General features: G+C 43.8%; 1 protein-coding gene and 1 long non-coding RNA gene across 3 annotated transcripts in view; one reads left to right on the top strand and one right to left on the bottom strand.

Moving 5' to 3' along the window:
- LOC309620123 overlaps nucleotides 1-11880 on the top strand; it is a 424602-nt gene that overhangs the window by 221543 nt on the left and 191179 nt on the right. The gene's annotated exons all lie outside the window — the stretch shown is intronic.
- Nucleotides 1-11880, bottom strand: part of PASD1 (PAS domain containing repressor 1) — a 182213-nt gene that overhangs the window by 18601 nt on the left and 151732 nt on the right. For both annotated transcript variants that reach the window (XM_082376108.1, XM_082376109.1), the window contains 6 exons: nucleotides 10105-10228; nucleotides 7378-7487; nucleotides 2981-3181; nucleotides 2449-2646; nucleotides 1833-2098; nucleotides 296-557 (listed from right to left, as the gene is read on the bottom strand). In XM_082376108.1, the coding sequence (XP_082232234.1) occupies nucleotides 296-557; nucleotides 1833-2098; nucleotides 2449-2646; nucleotides 2981-3181; nucleotides 7378-7487; nucleotides 10105-10228 (1161 nt within the window). The remainder of the gene's footprint in view (nucleotides 1-295; nucleotides 558-1832; nucleotides 2099-2448; nucleotides 2647-2980; nucleotides 3182-7377; nucleotides 7488-10104; nucleotides 10229-11880) is intronic.

Raw genomic sequence — 11880 nt, 5'->3', positions numbered from 1 at the left:
GGGCTGGGGCATTGAGCTCAGCATATGGCAGGACTCATTTTGCCCAGGAAACATATTTGTGAGAGGTTTCCAAATCAGATCGCCTTTAATATCACCGAGGACAGCTCACTTTTTCATGGAAGCCTAGAGAATCTTTTTGCTCAGCCATGACTGCTACCCCATGTGGGTACCCACCCTCAGATTTCTTTGAGCTTTGAAGTGTGGATTTCACACACGGAACATATGGGGAAGGGTCCAGCCTCGGTGCAGAACTTCCTGACCTGGGCCAGGGGGCAGAGGAGAAGGGGGTGTATACCTGGACCCAGGTAACTTGGTCCTGCAGGGCGGCCTGCTCACTGGGAAGCCAAGTATTAACTTGGAGGTAAAGGTGACGCTCTGGGTCTTCCGGCTGTTGCCAAAGTTGGATGTAATCCTCTGGGACCTGCAGCGTGACTATGTTTGAGTCAGAATTTATCGGATACTGAGGGATGATGGTAGAAGAAATCATCTCAGAGCTTGGGGTTTGTTCCAGGACCACTGGACCCAGGCAGGGCCCCTGCTGGACCTCAGGAAGAAAACTGTAAGAGAAGAAACACGTTACAGTGACACGGGTCTAGAAACGATGGCCCAGGAGACACTGTCTTGCTCATTACTGGGTGCTCAAGGAACATTTGGTTTGAGTGGCTAAATCAGGATTCATTTGCTTGGACTCTCACTTTGGCCCGAATAAGTCTCAAAGTAAAGCGAATGCAAACATTAAGAAAAATTAGTCATTTATATCAAGTGGTTTTATTTCTATTACTTGGACAGTCCTGGTTCTTCCATGATGGTAACCTCTGTGGCCTTGTGTCGCTTCACCTACCCCAAATTCAGGAACTTGCCCTTGGTCGCTGAAGGAGCTCACAGCCGAGAGGAGCTTGCAAGGTCTGTTTTCCTTCTCTAAGTCCAGGGCTCCCTCTATCACCCTAAACCTGGGGGTCGTGTGATAAACAGAGATTTCTGAGCGTCATCCCAAACTCTGAATCTGTACTGTCAACAACCTCTTCAGGTTGATTCGGATGATCAGGCCAGTGGGAAACATGGCACTAAGCCACCCCACATGTCAGGGACACTGATCCTAAAGGAACGCCCGGAAGAAAATCCAGAGAGCTCTGGGAGACCCGCTCAGAGAACTGGCATTCATTCAAAAATAGTTATTGGGTGCCAAGAATGTGCTACACAACCCTTCATTGCTGAGCAGAACCTTCTTTTTCTGGCATTTGGGACCAAAAATTTTATCCCTGAGCAGAAAATGTGTTCGTGTGCTCATACTGCCTCCCAGGACTTGGTCCTTCTGTGTTCTTGGCTCTTTAGGCATCCAATGGCAATCTAGCAACTCTTTCACACCTGCTTCCCCCATAGAGATCGTCAGTGCCCTGGAGACCCCTTCACCTGGTCTACTGTGACCACTGGATCCCAGGGAAGTGGAAGAAGGAAGCTAGGAGCCAGGAGTCATTCACCTGGGACACTCAAGACTTTACCATAGACACCCTGTGCTGTGAGACTGGGCTTGGGTGGGTGAAGTCAAGTGACTTCAAGAGTGGCATGCTAGTTCCCTAGCTTGGAGACTTCCTGACCTGGTCCTCTTATTTTCACGGAGGTGCCTCTGTTCCATCAAGGCATGCTCGGCTATGCACCATGCCTGCGGAGGCGGGGTTCAGCGGCCACAGAGCAGGATGAGTGGGAGTATGTTGCTTGGGATGAGGGGACTTTTGGTGCCCGTGGGCAAGTCACCCACGGTTTCAGGTATGGTGTCCAGCCACGAGGGGAAAGCAGTGACCTCAGCCCTTATTACCGTTCTGTGCACTTCTTACCTATGACTCCTGTCTTCCTGGCCCCCAAGGCTTGCACCATGATCGTCGCCAGAGAGCTGCTGCTCAGCTACTAATTGGACAGGAGCCGTGGTGGGCTGGGTCGGCATAAACATATGGGTGTTATCACTGAGGGACAAGGAGAGGCCAGGCTGGCTTGGCAGGAGTATTTGCAGCACAGGGTACTCCACAGTAACATTATGCTGCTGTGACTGCTCCTGCAGCCCCTCTTGCTGTGGCGGGCATTGCACCAGCTCCTGAGCGGGCTGCTGTGTCAAAAGAAAAGAGATAACAGAGCCTCTCAGAAATGGAACACGAACGCTCCACTCTCCCAAGGTGGAAGACAATAGCAGTGCCACCTCTCTGGGTGACTGTCTGCTTGTTCGGGCACGAGCTGCAGTCGTGCTCCCAGCTGTGAGAAGCTGCGGTGCAGCACATATGTACACGCACATGTGCGTGTGTGTCCAGGTCTGGTTGGCCAGGATATTTTTTTACCTCAGGCAAACGAATTGCAGCCAACTGGGTAGCCACTGGCTCCTCAAGGAGAAACAGCTGAGCCCACATTTTCATGAAAATGAAATCCCCTTTCAGCTACACAGATGAAACAGGCTTTCCATACCTGGGAAGAGGCGTCACAGGGCTCCTCAAGCTCCTCAGGGAACTGGAAGGACTGGGATGAATATGGTCCACAGAAACGCTTGGCCTCCCGGACGTCTGGGAAGGACCTGTTCATTGGCTCAATGAGTTGTTTCTTGGGCACTGGCTCCAAAGACTGGGGCTCAGGACTGTGAATGTGGCGTGAGGTAGACGGCTGCATCTGTAAGGACACAGTACCACAAAGGTCTTATTCAGGGGCCACAGCTTTCCTTAGGGCACAAGACATGCTGGTCATGGAGCAAGACTGCCTACAGGCCAGCCCACAGGAAGCCTTGGCTGTACATGAGCCACATCTGCCACTGCCAGGGCCTGGCTGGGCCCATCTCAGCTCTTGCAGCCAAGAGAAAAGGGGCAAAGCCAAAAGTCCCTGCTGAAGATCATTCCAGATGTCCCATGCTACCCTGGAGGCAGCAGCTGTTACTATTAGCAGGCCCTATTGACTAACTCCTTTAAGACTGTCAAGGTCCCTTTCTCCTCTCCCTTCCGCCACTTACATAGAACTGGCCTTTGACCTGGAACTTGGAATCCTGCATTGCCTTGAGCTGCTCCTTCAACATTTCCAGCGTGCGGCTCTGGTTCCGGATCTCACCCTGCAGCATCTGCGTCATCTTCTCCTGCTGCTTCTGGAACTTCTTCATCAGCTCCATCTCCCATCTGTTGATGTACCATGTGATGGATGGTGGTGGGTGTAGTGACTGTGGGAAGGAATCACTTATGGTTCATATACAGGGCCATTGGGTTCTCCAAATTCTACCATATTGCTTTATTTCCAAGTTTTGAAAGACTGAGAATGAGAAAAATGACACTCCAACCCTGATTTCATTCACTACTAGAAAGTTTAAAGAAATGGTTAGGGAATCCAGAAATTCTATATCAGAAATGGATTATGGGGATCATTTAGTCTAATTTTCCCCCTAAACATAAAGCTGTGGAATTGGCCCAGAGACATGAAGTAACCTTCCCAAAGTCCTTAGTGAAAGAGTCAGAGTGAAGCAGGTCAGATCACAAATGAGACATGGGGAAACACCTATCGATGCCTCTGCTAGCAATGCAGGAAGAAGAAGGATGCTCAACTGGCACTTCCTTTATTCCAGGCACTCGTCTAAGCACTGTACAGAATTCACAGATCCGATTTTCACAATCCCCGATCAAGTAGGTACTGTCCATACACAACCATAGTACTTGGTGGAATACTCTCTGCTTGGCCCTAGAAATCTAATTTTAACTTGAGTACCAGCCTCAGATCTGGAAATAAACAAATGTACAGGTTGATTAAGATTAGAGAATGTGTTGGGGGACAAACAAATGCTTCGGATTGGCTGGAAAGGAGGGATGAGGCAAATCACACGTGGAAGGGAAGCCAGGAAAAGAGCCTTGTGCAAACCATACACATTTAGGTGGCCGGGGAACTTGAATTTTATTCATCAGCCACCTTGCACTGCTGCCAGGAGGAGTGTTCTAAAACACAAATCTGATTGGGGAAGTAACATGCTCACATCAATGTTGTACAACATGCCTTCTGGCAGCTGTGTGGAAGATGAACTGACAGGAGGAAGTAAGTTTAGAGTCAGAGAGAAGCTAGTTAGGAGGCTGTAGAGGTAATTCAAGGTAGAGATAACAGGGGCCTAAAACAGATCAGAGACAGGAAACAGAAAGGAAGGGTCAGGGGAGTGTCCAAGATGGCAGAGTAGGAAGACACTGAGCTCACCCTCTGCCATGGGCACACCAAAATTACAACTGTCTACAGAGCAACTGTTGATCAGAAGACTTGAAGACCAGCAGAAAAGATCTTCTACAGCTACATATATAAAGAAGGAACCATAAAGAGATGGGTGGCAGGGATGGAGTCACAGGATAGTCAAGACCCATACCCCCAGGGTGGGTGACCCACAGACAGGAGGATAATTACAATTGCAGAGGTTCTCCCCAAGGAGTGAGAGGTCTGAGCCCCACATCAGACTCCCCAGGCTGGGGGTCCTGCCCTGGGAAGATGAGCTCCCAGAAGATTTGGCTTTGAAGGCCAGTGGGGCTTACTTTCAGGAGAGCCGGGGGGCATAGGAAATAGGGATTCCACTCTTAAAGGATGCACACAAACTCTCACACACTCTGATACCCAGGGCAGAATCAGTAATTGGATAGGAGCCTGGGTCAGACCCACCTGCTGATCTTGGAGAATCTCCCAGAGAGGCAGCAGGCAAATGTAGGTCACTCTGGGGACACAGAAACTGGTGGCAGCCATGGGGGGGGAGCTCGTTCTGGCACAAGGACACTGGTGCTGGCATGAGCCATTTTGGAGGCCTCCCTCTAGCTTATTAGCCCCAGGACCCAGCCTAGCCCTGGCCCAACAGTCTATAGGTGCCACTTCTGGGATGCCTCAGGCCAAACCAATAGCCGGATAGGGACTCAGACCCAACCACCAGCAGGCTGGCTGCCTTAGGACCACCTGCGCTCCCAGCTACCCCGGGACCTGACCCCATCCACCAGAGGGTTCAGGATATGGACCTGCCCACCAGGAGCTGGCACTAGCCTCAAGCCCCCCTGGGCCCCAGCCCTGCCCACTGGCAGGCAGACACCAGCTCCAGGACCACTGTAGCCCCACAGACTGCCCTGTCAGGACCTAGTCTAAAGACATCACCAAAAAACGACCAGAACTTATAAATGAATTTGGTAAAGTTGAGGGTACAAAATTAATATACAGAAATCTGTTGCATTTGTATACATTAACAACAAACTATCAGAAAGAGAAATTAATGAAATAATCCCATTTACAACTGCATCAAAAAGAATAAAATACCTAGGAATAAACCTAAGGAGGTTAAAGACCTATACTCTGAAAACTATAAGATACTGGTGAAAACAACTGAAGATGCCATGAATAGGTGGAAAGCTATACTGTACTCACGGACAGGAAGAATTAATGTTGTTAAAATGACCATATTACCCAAGGCAATGTACAGATTCAATGTAATCTCTACCAAAATACCAATGGCATTTTCACAGAAGTAGAATAATTCTAAAATTTGTATGAAAACACAAAAGACGCTGAAGAGTCAAGATAATCTTGAGAAATAAGAACAAAGCTGGAGGTATCATGCTCCCTGACTTTAGACTACACTACAAAGCTACTGTAATCAAAACAGAATAGTACTGGCACAAAAACAGACATATAGATCAATGGAACAGAATACAGAGCTCTGAAATGGACCCACACTCATATGGGCAATTAATCTACAACAAAGTTGGCAAGAATATACAACAGAGAGAAAACATTCTCTTCAATAAATGGTATTGGGAAAACTGTACAGCAACACGCCAAAGAATTTCACAACTTGCATAAAAGTAAATTCAAAATGGATTAAAGAGTTAAATGTAAGGCCTGAAACCATAAAACTTCTGGAAGAAAACGTAGGCAGTATGCTCTTTGACATCAGTCTCTAGTAATATTTTTTTTGATACGTCTCCGCAGGCAAGGGAAACAAAAGGAAAAGTAAACCAATGGGACTACATCAAACTAAAAACCCTTTGCACTGCAAAGGAAACTATCAACAAAATGAAAAGGCCACCTACCAAACGGGAGAAAATATTTGCAAAAGACATATCTGGTAAGGGGTTAATATCCAAAATATACAAAGAACTGATACAATTCAACATCAAAAAACAAATGAGGGACCTTCAAGATGGCAGAGGAGTAAGATGTGGAGATCACCTTCCTCCCTACAAATACATCAAAAACACATCTACATGTGGAAAAATTCCTATGGAACACTGACTGAATGCTGGCAGAAGACCTCAGACTTCCCAAAAGCTTTGCTTTAGCCATTTGTCCTAGGGTTCTGGCTGTCCGTTTTTTTTTTTTTTTTTCAGTATAGATTTTAGCGCTTGTTACGATTGGTGGATTTGTTTTTTGGTTTGGTTGCTCTCTTCTTTCTTTCTTTCTTTTTTCTATTTTTAATAATTTTTTTTATTTTTTATATTAATAACTTAATTTTTTTTTCCTTCTTTCTTTTTTTTTCTCCCTTTTTTTCTGAGCCATGTGGCTCACAGGGTCTTGGTGCTCCGGCCGGGTGTCAGGCCTGAGCCTCTGAGGTGGGAGAGCCGAGTTCAGGACATTGGTCCACCAGAGACCTCCCGGCCCCACATAATATCAAACGGCGAAAGCTCTCCCAGACATCTCCATCTCAACGCTAAGACCAGTTCCACTCAACAGCCAGCAAGCTACAGTGCTGGACACCCTATGCCAAACAACCAGCAAGACAGGAACACAACCCCACCCATTAGCACAGAGGCTGACCTTAAAATCACACTAAGGTCACAGACACCCCAAAACACACCACTGGACGTGGTCCTGCCCACCAGAAAGACAAGATCCAGCCTCATCCACAAGAACACAGGCATCAGTCCCCTCCACCAGGAAGCCTACACAACCCACTGAATCAACCTTACCCACTGGGAGCAGACACCAAAAACAACAGGAATTACGAACCTGCAGCCTGCGAAAAGGAGACCCCAAACACAGTAAGTTAAGCAAAATGAGAAGACAGAGAAATACACAGCAGATGAAGGAGCAAAGTAAAAACCCACCAGACCAAACAAATAGAACGGAAACAGGCAATCTACCTGAAAAATAATTCAGAGTAATGATAGTAAAGATGACCCAAAATCTTGGAAATAGAATGGAGAAACACAATAAACATTTAACAAGGACCTAGAAGAATTAAAGAGCAAACAAACAATGATGAACAACACAATAGATGAAATTAAAAATTATCTAGAAGGAATCAATAGCAAAATAACTGAGGCAGAAGAATGGATAAGTGACCTGGAAGATAAAATAGTGGAAATAACTACTGCAGAGCAGAATAAAGAAAAAAGAATGAAAAGAGCAGAATACCTGGTCCACCTCTTGCTTCTCATGCACCTGCTCCATCTCACCCATCTGGTCCATCTGCTCCACACGTCCCACCTCAGGTTCGAGTTCAAAGCTCTGCAAAGATGATGTTGCTGAGGAAGAAAAGACAGTGGAATTCATGATGAAAAAAGCAAAAGTACTAACACTATCAAACAGATTACACAGATATCTCTGTTTATTTCCTGTTATAAATTATAAGAACAGGAAAGTCCAGTTTTATTCCATATTAATGATTAGGTGTGCCAGGTACCAGGAGTAATACAGAACACTACTTAAAAATCTGTTCATATTTGAGGGACTTCCCTGGTGGCACAGTGGTTAAGAACCCGCCTGCCAATGCAAGGGACATGGGTTCGAGCCCTGGTCCGGGAAGATCCCACATGCCGTGGAGCAACTAAGCCCGTGTGCCACAACTACTGAGCCTGAGCTCTAGAGCCCACGAGCCACAACTACTGAGCCTGTGCACCACAACTACTGAGCCTGAGCTCTAGAGCCCACGAGCCACAACTACTGAGCCTGTGTGCCACAACTACTGAGCCCACGTGTTGCAACCACTGAAGCCTGTGCATGTAGAGCCTGTGCTCCATCCACACAAGAGAAGCCACCGCAATGAGAAGCCCATGCACAACGAAGAGTAGCCCCCGCTCGCCACAACTAGAGAAAGCCCACATGCAGCAACAAAGACCCAGCACAGCCAAAAATAAATTAATTAATTAATTTTAAAAAATTTGTTAAAAAAAATCTGTTCATATTTGAAAATGAAGTAAAAGAAGGGAATGTCTCACTTTACCTCCATCCATCCAAGCATAAGTGGGCACCCAACCCATTCGTGTTGTGTCTTTTCTTTATAAAAGTTCTTTTGGCTCTGCTTCTGGAATTTGGTACCTTCCAACTGATAAAACCAAATCAAACCTACTCATAAATCACTTCTGTAAACCTAGGTTCCCCAGAATGAGGGATCTTGGGAGTGCCTGAAGCGTTCTTGGAGGTGTTGTGACATGACTTTCCTTTGGCAGCCACAGAAAGCAAAGTGGAGAACATTATTTGAATAATGCAAAATTATAGAGTCATTTCAGGAAAGAGTTTGTCAGTTCTCTTCATACACACTTCCCATATGACCCAGTAGTCCCACTCCCAGGAATTTACCCAAATGAATTAAAAATATATAGGCACACAAAAAACCTCCATGCAAATGTTTATGGTAGCTTTATTTATAATCACCAAAAACTTGTAAACAACCCAGATGTCCTTCTTCAGATGAATGAGTTAAAAAAAAACACACACACACACACAGAAAACACTGTGGTGCATTCATAAGATTAAGTACTACTCAGCAAGAAAAAAGGAATGAACCATTGATTCACACATGTATGAATCTTAAATTTATTTTTTTAACAAAGCCAGACCAAAAAAGGCTAGGCATTGTATGATTCCATTTACATGACATTCTGATAAAAGGAAAGCAGAGATGGAATGCAGATCAATGGTTGCCAGAGGATGGGGGACAGAGTTTGAGTTCAAAGAGGCAGCACAAAGGAATTTGGGGGGTGACATAACTGTTCTGTTTGGTGCTGTGGTGATGGATGCCTTTGCCTTTGTCAAGAACTGCACACCCCAAAGAGTGGATTTTACTGTGTGTAAAGTAAATTGCTCTTATACATTTTTGAAATCACAATCATGGGTTCATGGACTTTGTTCCCGTTTTGTTTTGAAAGGATTTTTTAAACAAAGCTTTGAGATTGACAGCAATAATGGAAGAATTGTTAACTAGAATATTTCAAAAATAGAAGCATTACTTCTATATGTGGACATTCCACAATACAAGTATGATAAGGTCAGCTAATTGGAGGACATGATTTGCATTATGTATCCACCACTGCTTTAAGTTTTGTATTGTTTATACAATTATATTTATGAAATGTCGTTAATACTGAAACTCCTGTAGTAAGTGTCACTATTTTTGAGAGACTTTACTAACAATTCTTTTTATAGTACAGTTTTTAAAAAACAAGAGGTTTCTTTGGACTGCAACTACTATGCCATAGCAGAAAAGGCTGCACAAGTATGAGAAGATAAGATGCTACTCCTCCTAGGACTGAGATCTAGCACCAATCTTTAGATTAAAATTAAATGGGAGATTTACAATGTTTTGTTAGTTTCAGGTGTAAAGCAAAGTGATTCAGTTATATGTATATGTATATATACAGATTCTTTTCCATTATAGGTTATTGCAAGATATTGAGTATAGTTCCCAGTGCTATACAGTAGGTCCTTGTTATTTATCTATTTTATATATAGTGGTGTCTTATCAGTTAATCCCATACTCCTAATTTCTCTCTCCCCCCAGTCCCCTTTGGTAGCCATAAGTTTGTTTTCTATGTCTGTGAGTCTATTTCTGTTTTGTAAATAAGTTAATTTGTATCATTTTTTTAGATTCCACATATTATATTTCAATAAAAACTTTAAAAAATTAAGTGGGAGAGAATACTACCATTCCCAAGCACTTGAACCATTGATAAGATATTCATTTTCACTGCTCTCAAATCATCATCTCAAAAAATTTACAGAAGATGAAGAAAGTTAGAAATCACTCTTGCAATTTCACACCATTATAAATAGAACATTATCTTCATTTGAAACACTGTAACTACTCTGTAGGCCACTATTTTTCTTCTGAGAGTCCTCATCCAAATGTCCAAATGTACCCACCTGGCAATTCAGGTATGGTTTCCAAGGTGGATGTGGAGTCATAAGATGTAACAGACTTTCTTTTAATGACACGAACAGATTTTTGTCGTCCATACTGGTCAGCCATTACAATATCAACTTGACCCTAGGAATTCCCAAAGGGGATGGAGAAGATGACATTTCAATTTGGCGACAAACATATATAAAACAACAAGAAACTGGCAGAACACAAACTCTGATGCGTTTCACTTCATTTCTAACATTGTTTCAATAAATTGAATACCTAACACAAAACCATCATGAAACACGTACTTGAAAAAAATTGCTGGAAGATAACAACAAGCAAAGATTATGGGTGCCACATGCTATCCAACGTCAAAACTCAGAAGAGAAATACGGTATAGATGTGCTAAAAGCACAAGCATAAGAAAAATGTGTGCCAACCAAGGGCCGTGGCTATATATATATATATGCACTGCAGAGGTGTTGGTAGCATGCCGGTTCAGAGAAGTGGGAAGGCTGTAGGAGAACTACCCCCACTGATGGGGCCATTTTTCTAGAGGTCCTGCACGTACAGGCTAGGCTTAGAGAAAGGAGAGGATGACTGGGGGCTGTTTAACCACTTCATGTTTTTTACACAAATTAAAGTTGAAAGTATTAGTAGCAAAAGTACCTTTAATGTATAGTAGCAGAGAGATGGAAGTGGCCCTGGGGAGCTTCTAGTGCAACTTCCCCATTTGATAGTGTCAAAGAGGAGAAGGTCATACAGCAAGTTAGGAGCAGAGTGAGTGATATAATCCAGTGACTTCAAACTCAGCACCACTTTCCCTAACCCTGGTACCTCAATTTAAGCCATTTGTTGCTTTAAACCATATACATTATATTCCCATTTAGTGATGCACTTCCATTTCCATAATAACTGGATCCTTTCTGAATAGGCTGGGGCTCACTGCTCATATGAAATTTAAGTACCTGGTTTATCAGTGAAATCTTGTACATCTCTGCCAAAAAATTGTTTGTTTGTGTGTTTGTTTGTTTGGGACTGGATTAAGACATAGACTCATGCTCATTTTTCCTTAAGGAAGCTGTTTGTTGGAGCACTTTCATCCAGATCAAATCCCAGCATTTGAACTTCAGGAAATTGTGCAACTTCACTGTTCAAGTACACTGTGTTTTGTACTCTTCAAAATAAGCAATATGTTTCTGGGGATGTGGCTATCTTTTCATTATTTAGAAAGATATTCTGCTGGGGTGGTATTCATTGAGATAGGATATGACCTCTCTTTCTCTGTCTTCTTGCTTCTGCTCTTTATCATAGCCATATGTCAATTTAATCACTAGCTCCTTGCTTCCTGGATGATTTTCAATAGAAATGTATATACTTGGGTGTTAAGATGTCCATTTTTGTGCATTCATAATTTTTAGCCCATCAATATAAATGCAGTGAGTTTAAATGATCTCAACTGATGGAATCATGTGCAGTAATAGTAAATGGCTTGGGAAAAAACAAAGCAAAGAAACTATTTTGAAAGCTAAAAGATTCCAGTTTAAAATACAGTTAGGACGAAGGCCTGAAGACAGTCTTTCAAGAGAGGCAGCTAGAAGCTAAAAAGAAAGATGAAATGAACATGCATACATGGGGGCAGGGAGGCAATCAATAAGCTTTTACAAGTTCAAGAGGAGTTTTGGATTCACTTTTACTCCGTAACAGTTTCCATGAACAATACACTAAAGCATTTTAAAGAGAAGCATGGCCTTTGAGGCTAGACACAGAGCAGGCTTCCAGTGCAGCCTCCA

This window comes from Balaenoptera borealis (genome assembly GCF_965194805.1).
Source record: "Balaenoptera borealis genome assembly, chromosome: X".
Lineage (NCBI taxonomy): Eukaryota > Metazoa > Chordata > Mammalia > Artiodactyla > Balaenopteridae > Balaenoptera > Balaenoptera borealis.
This window is presented reverse-complemented; position numbering and strand designations above follow the sequence as displayed.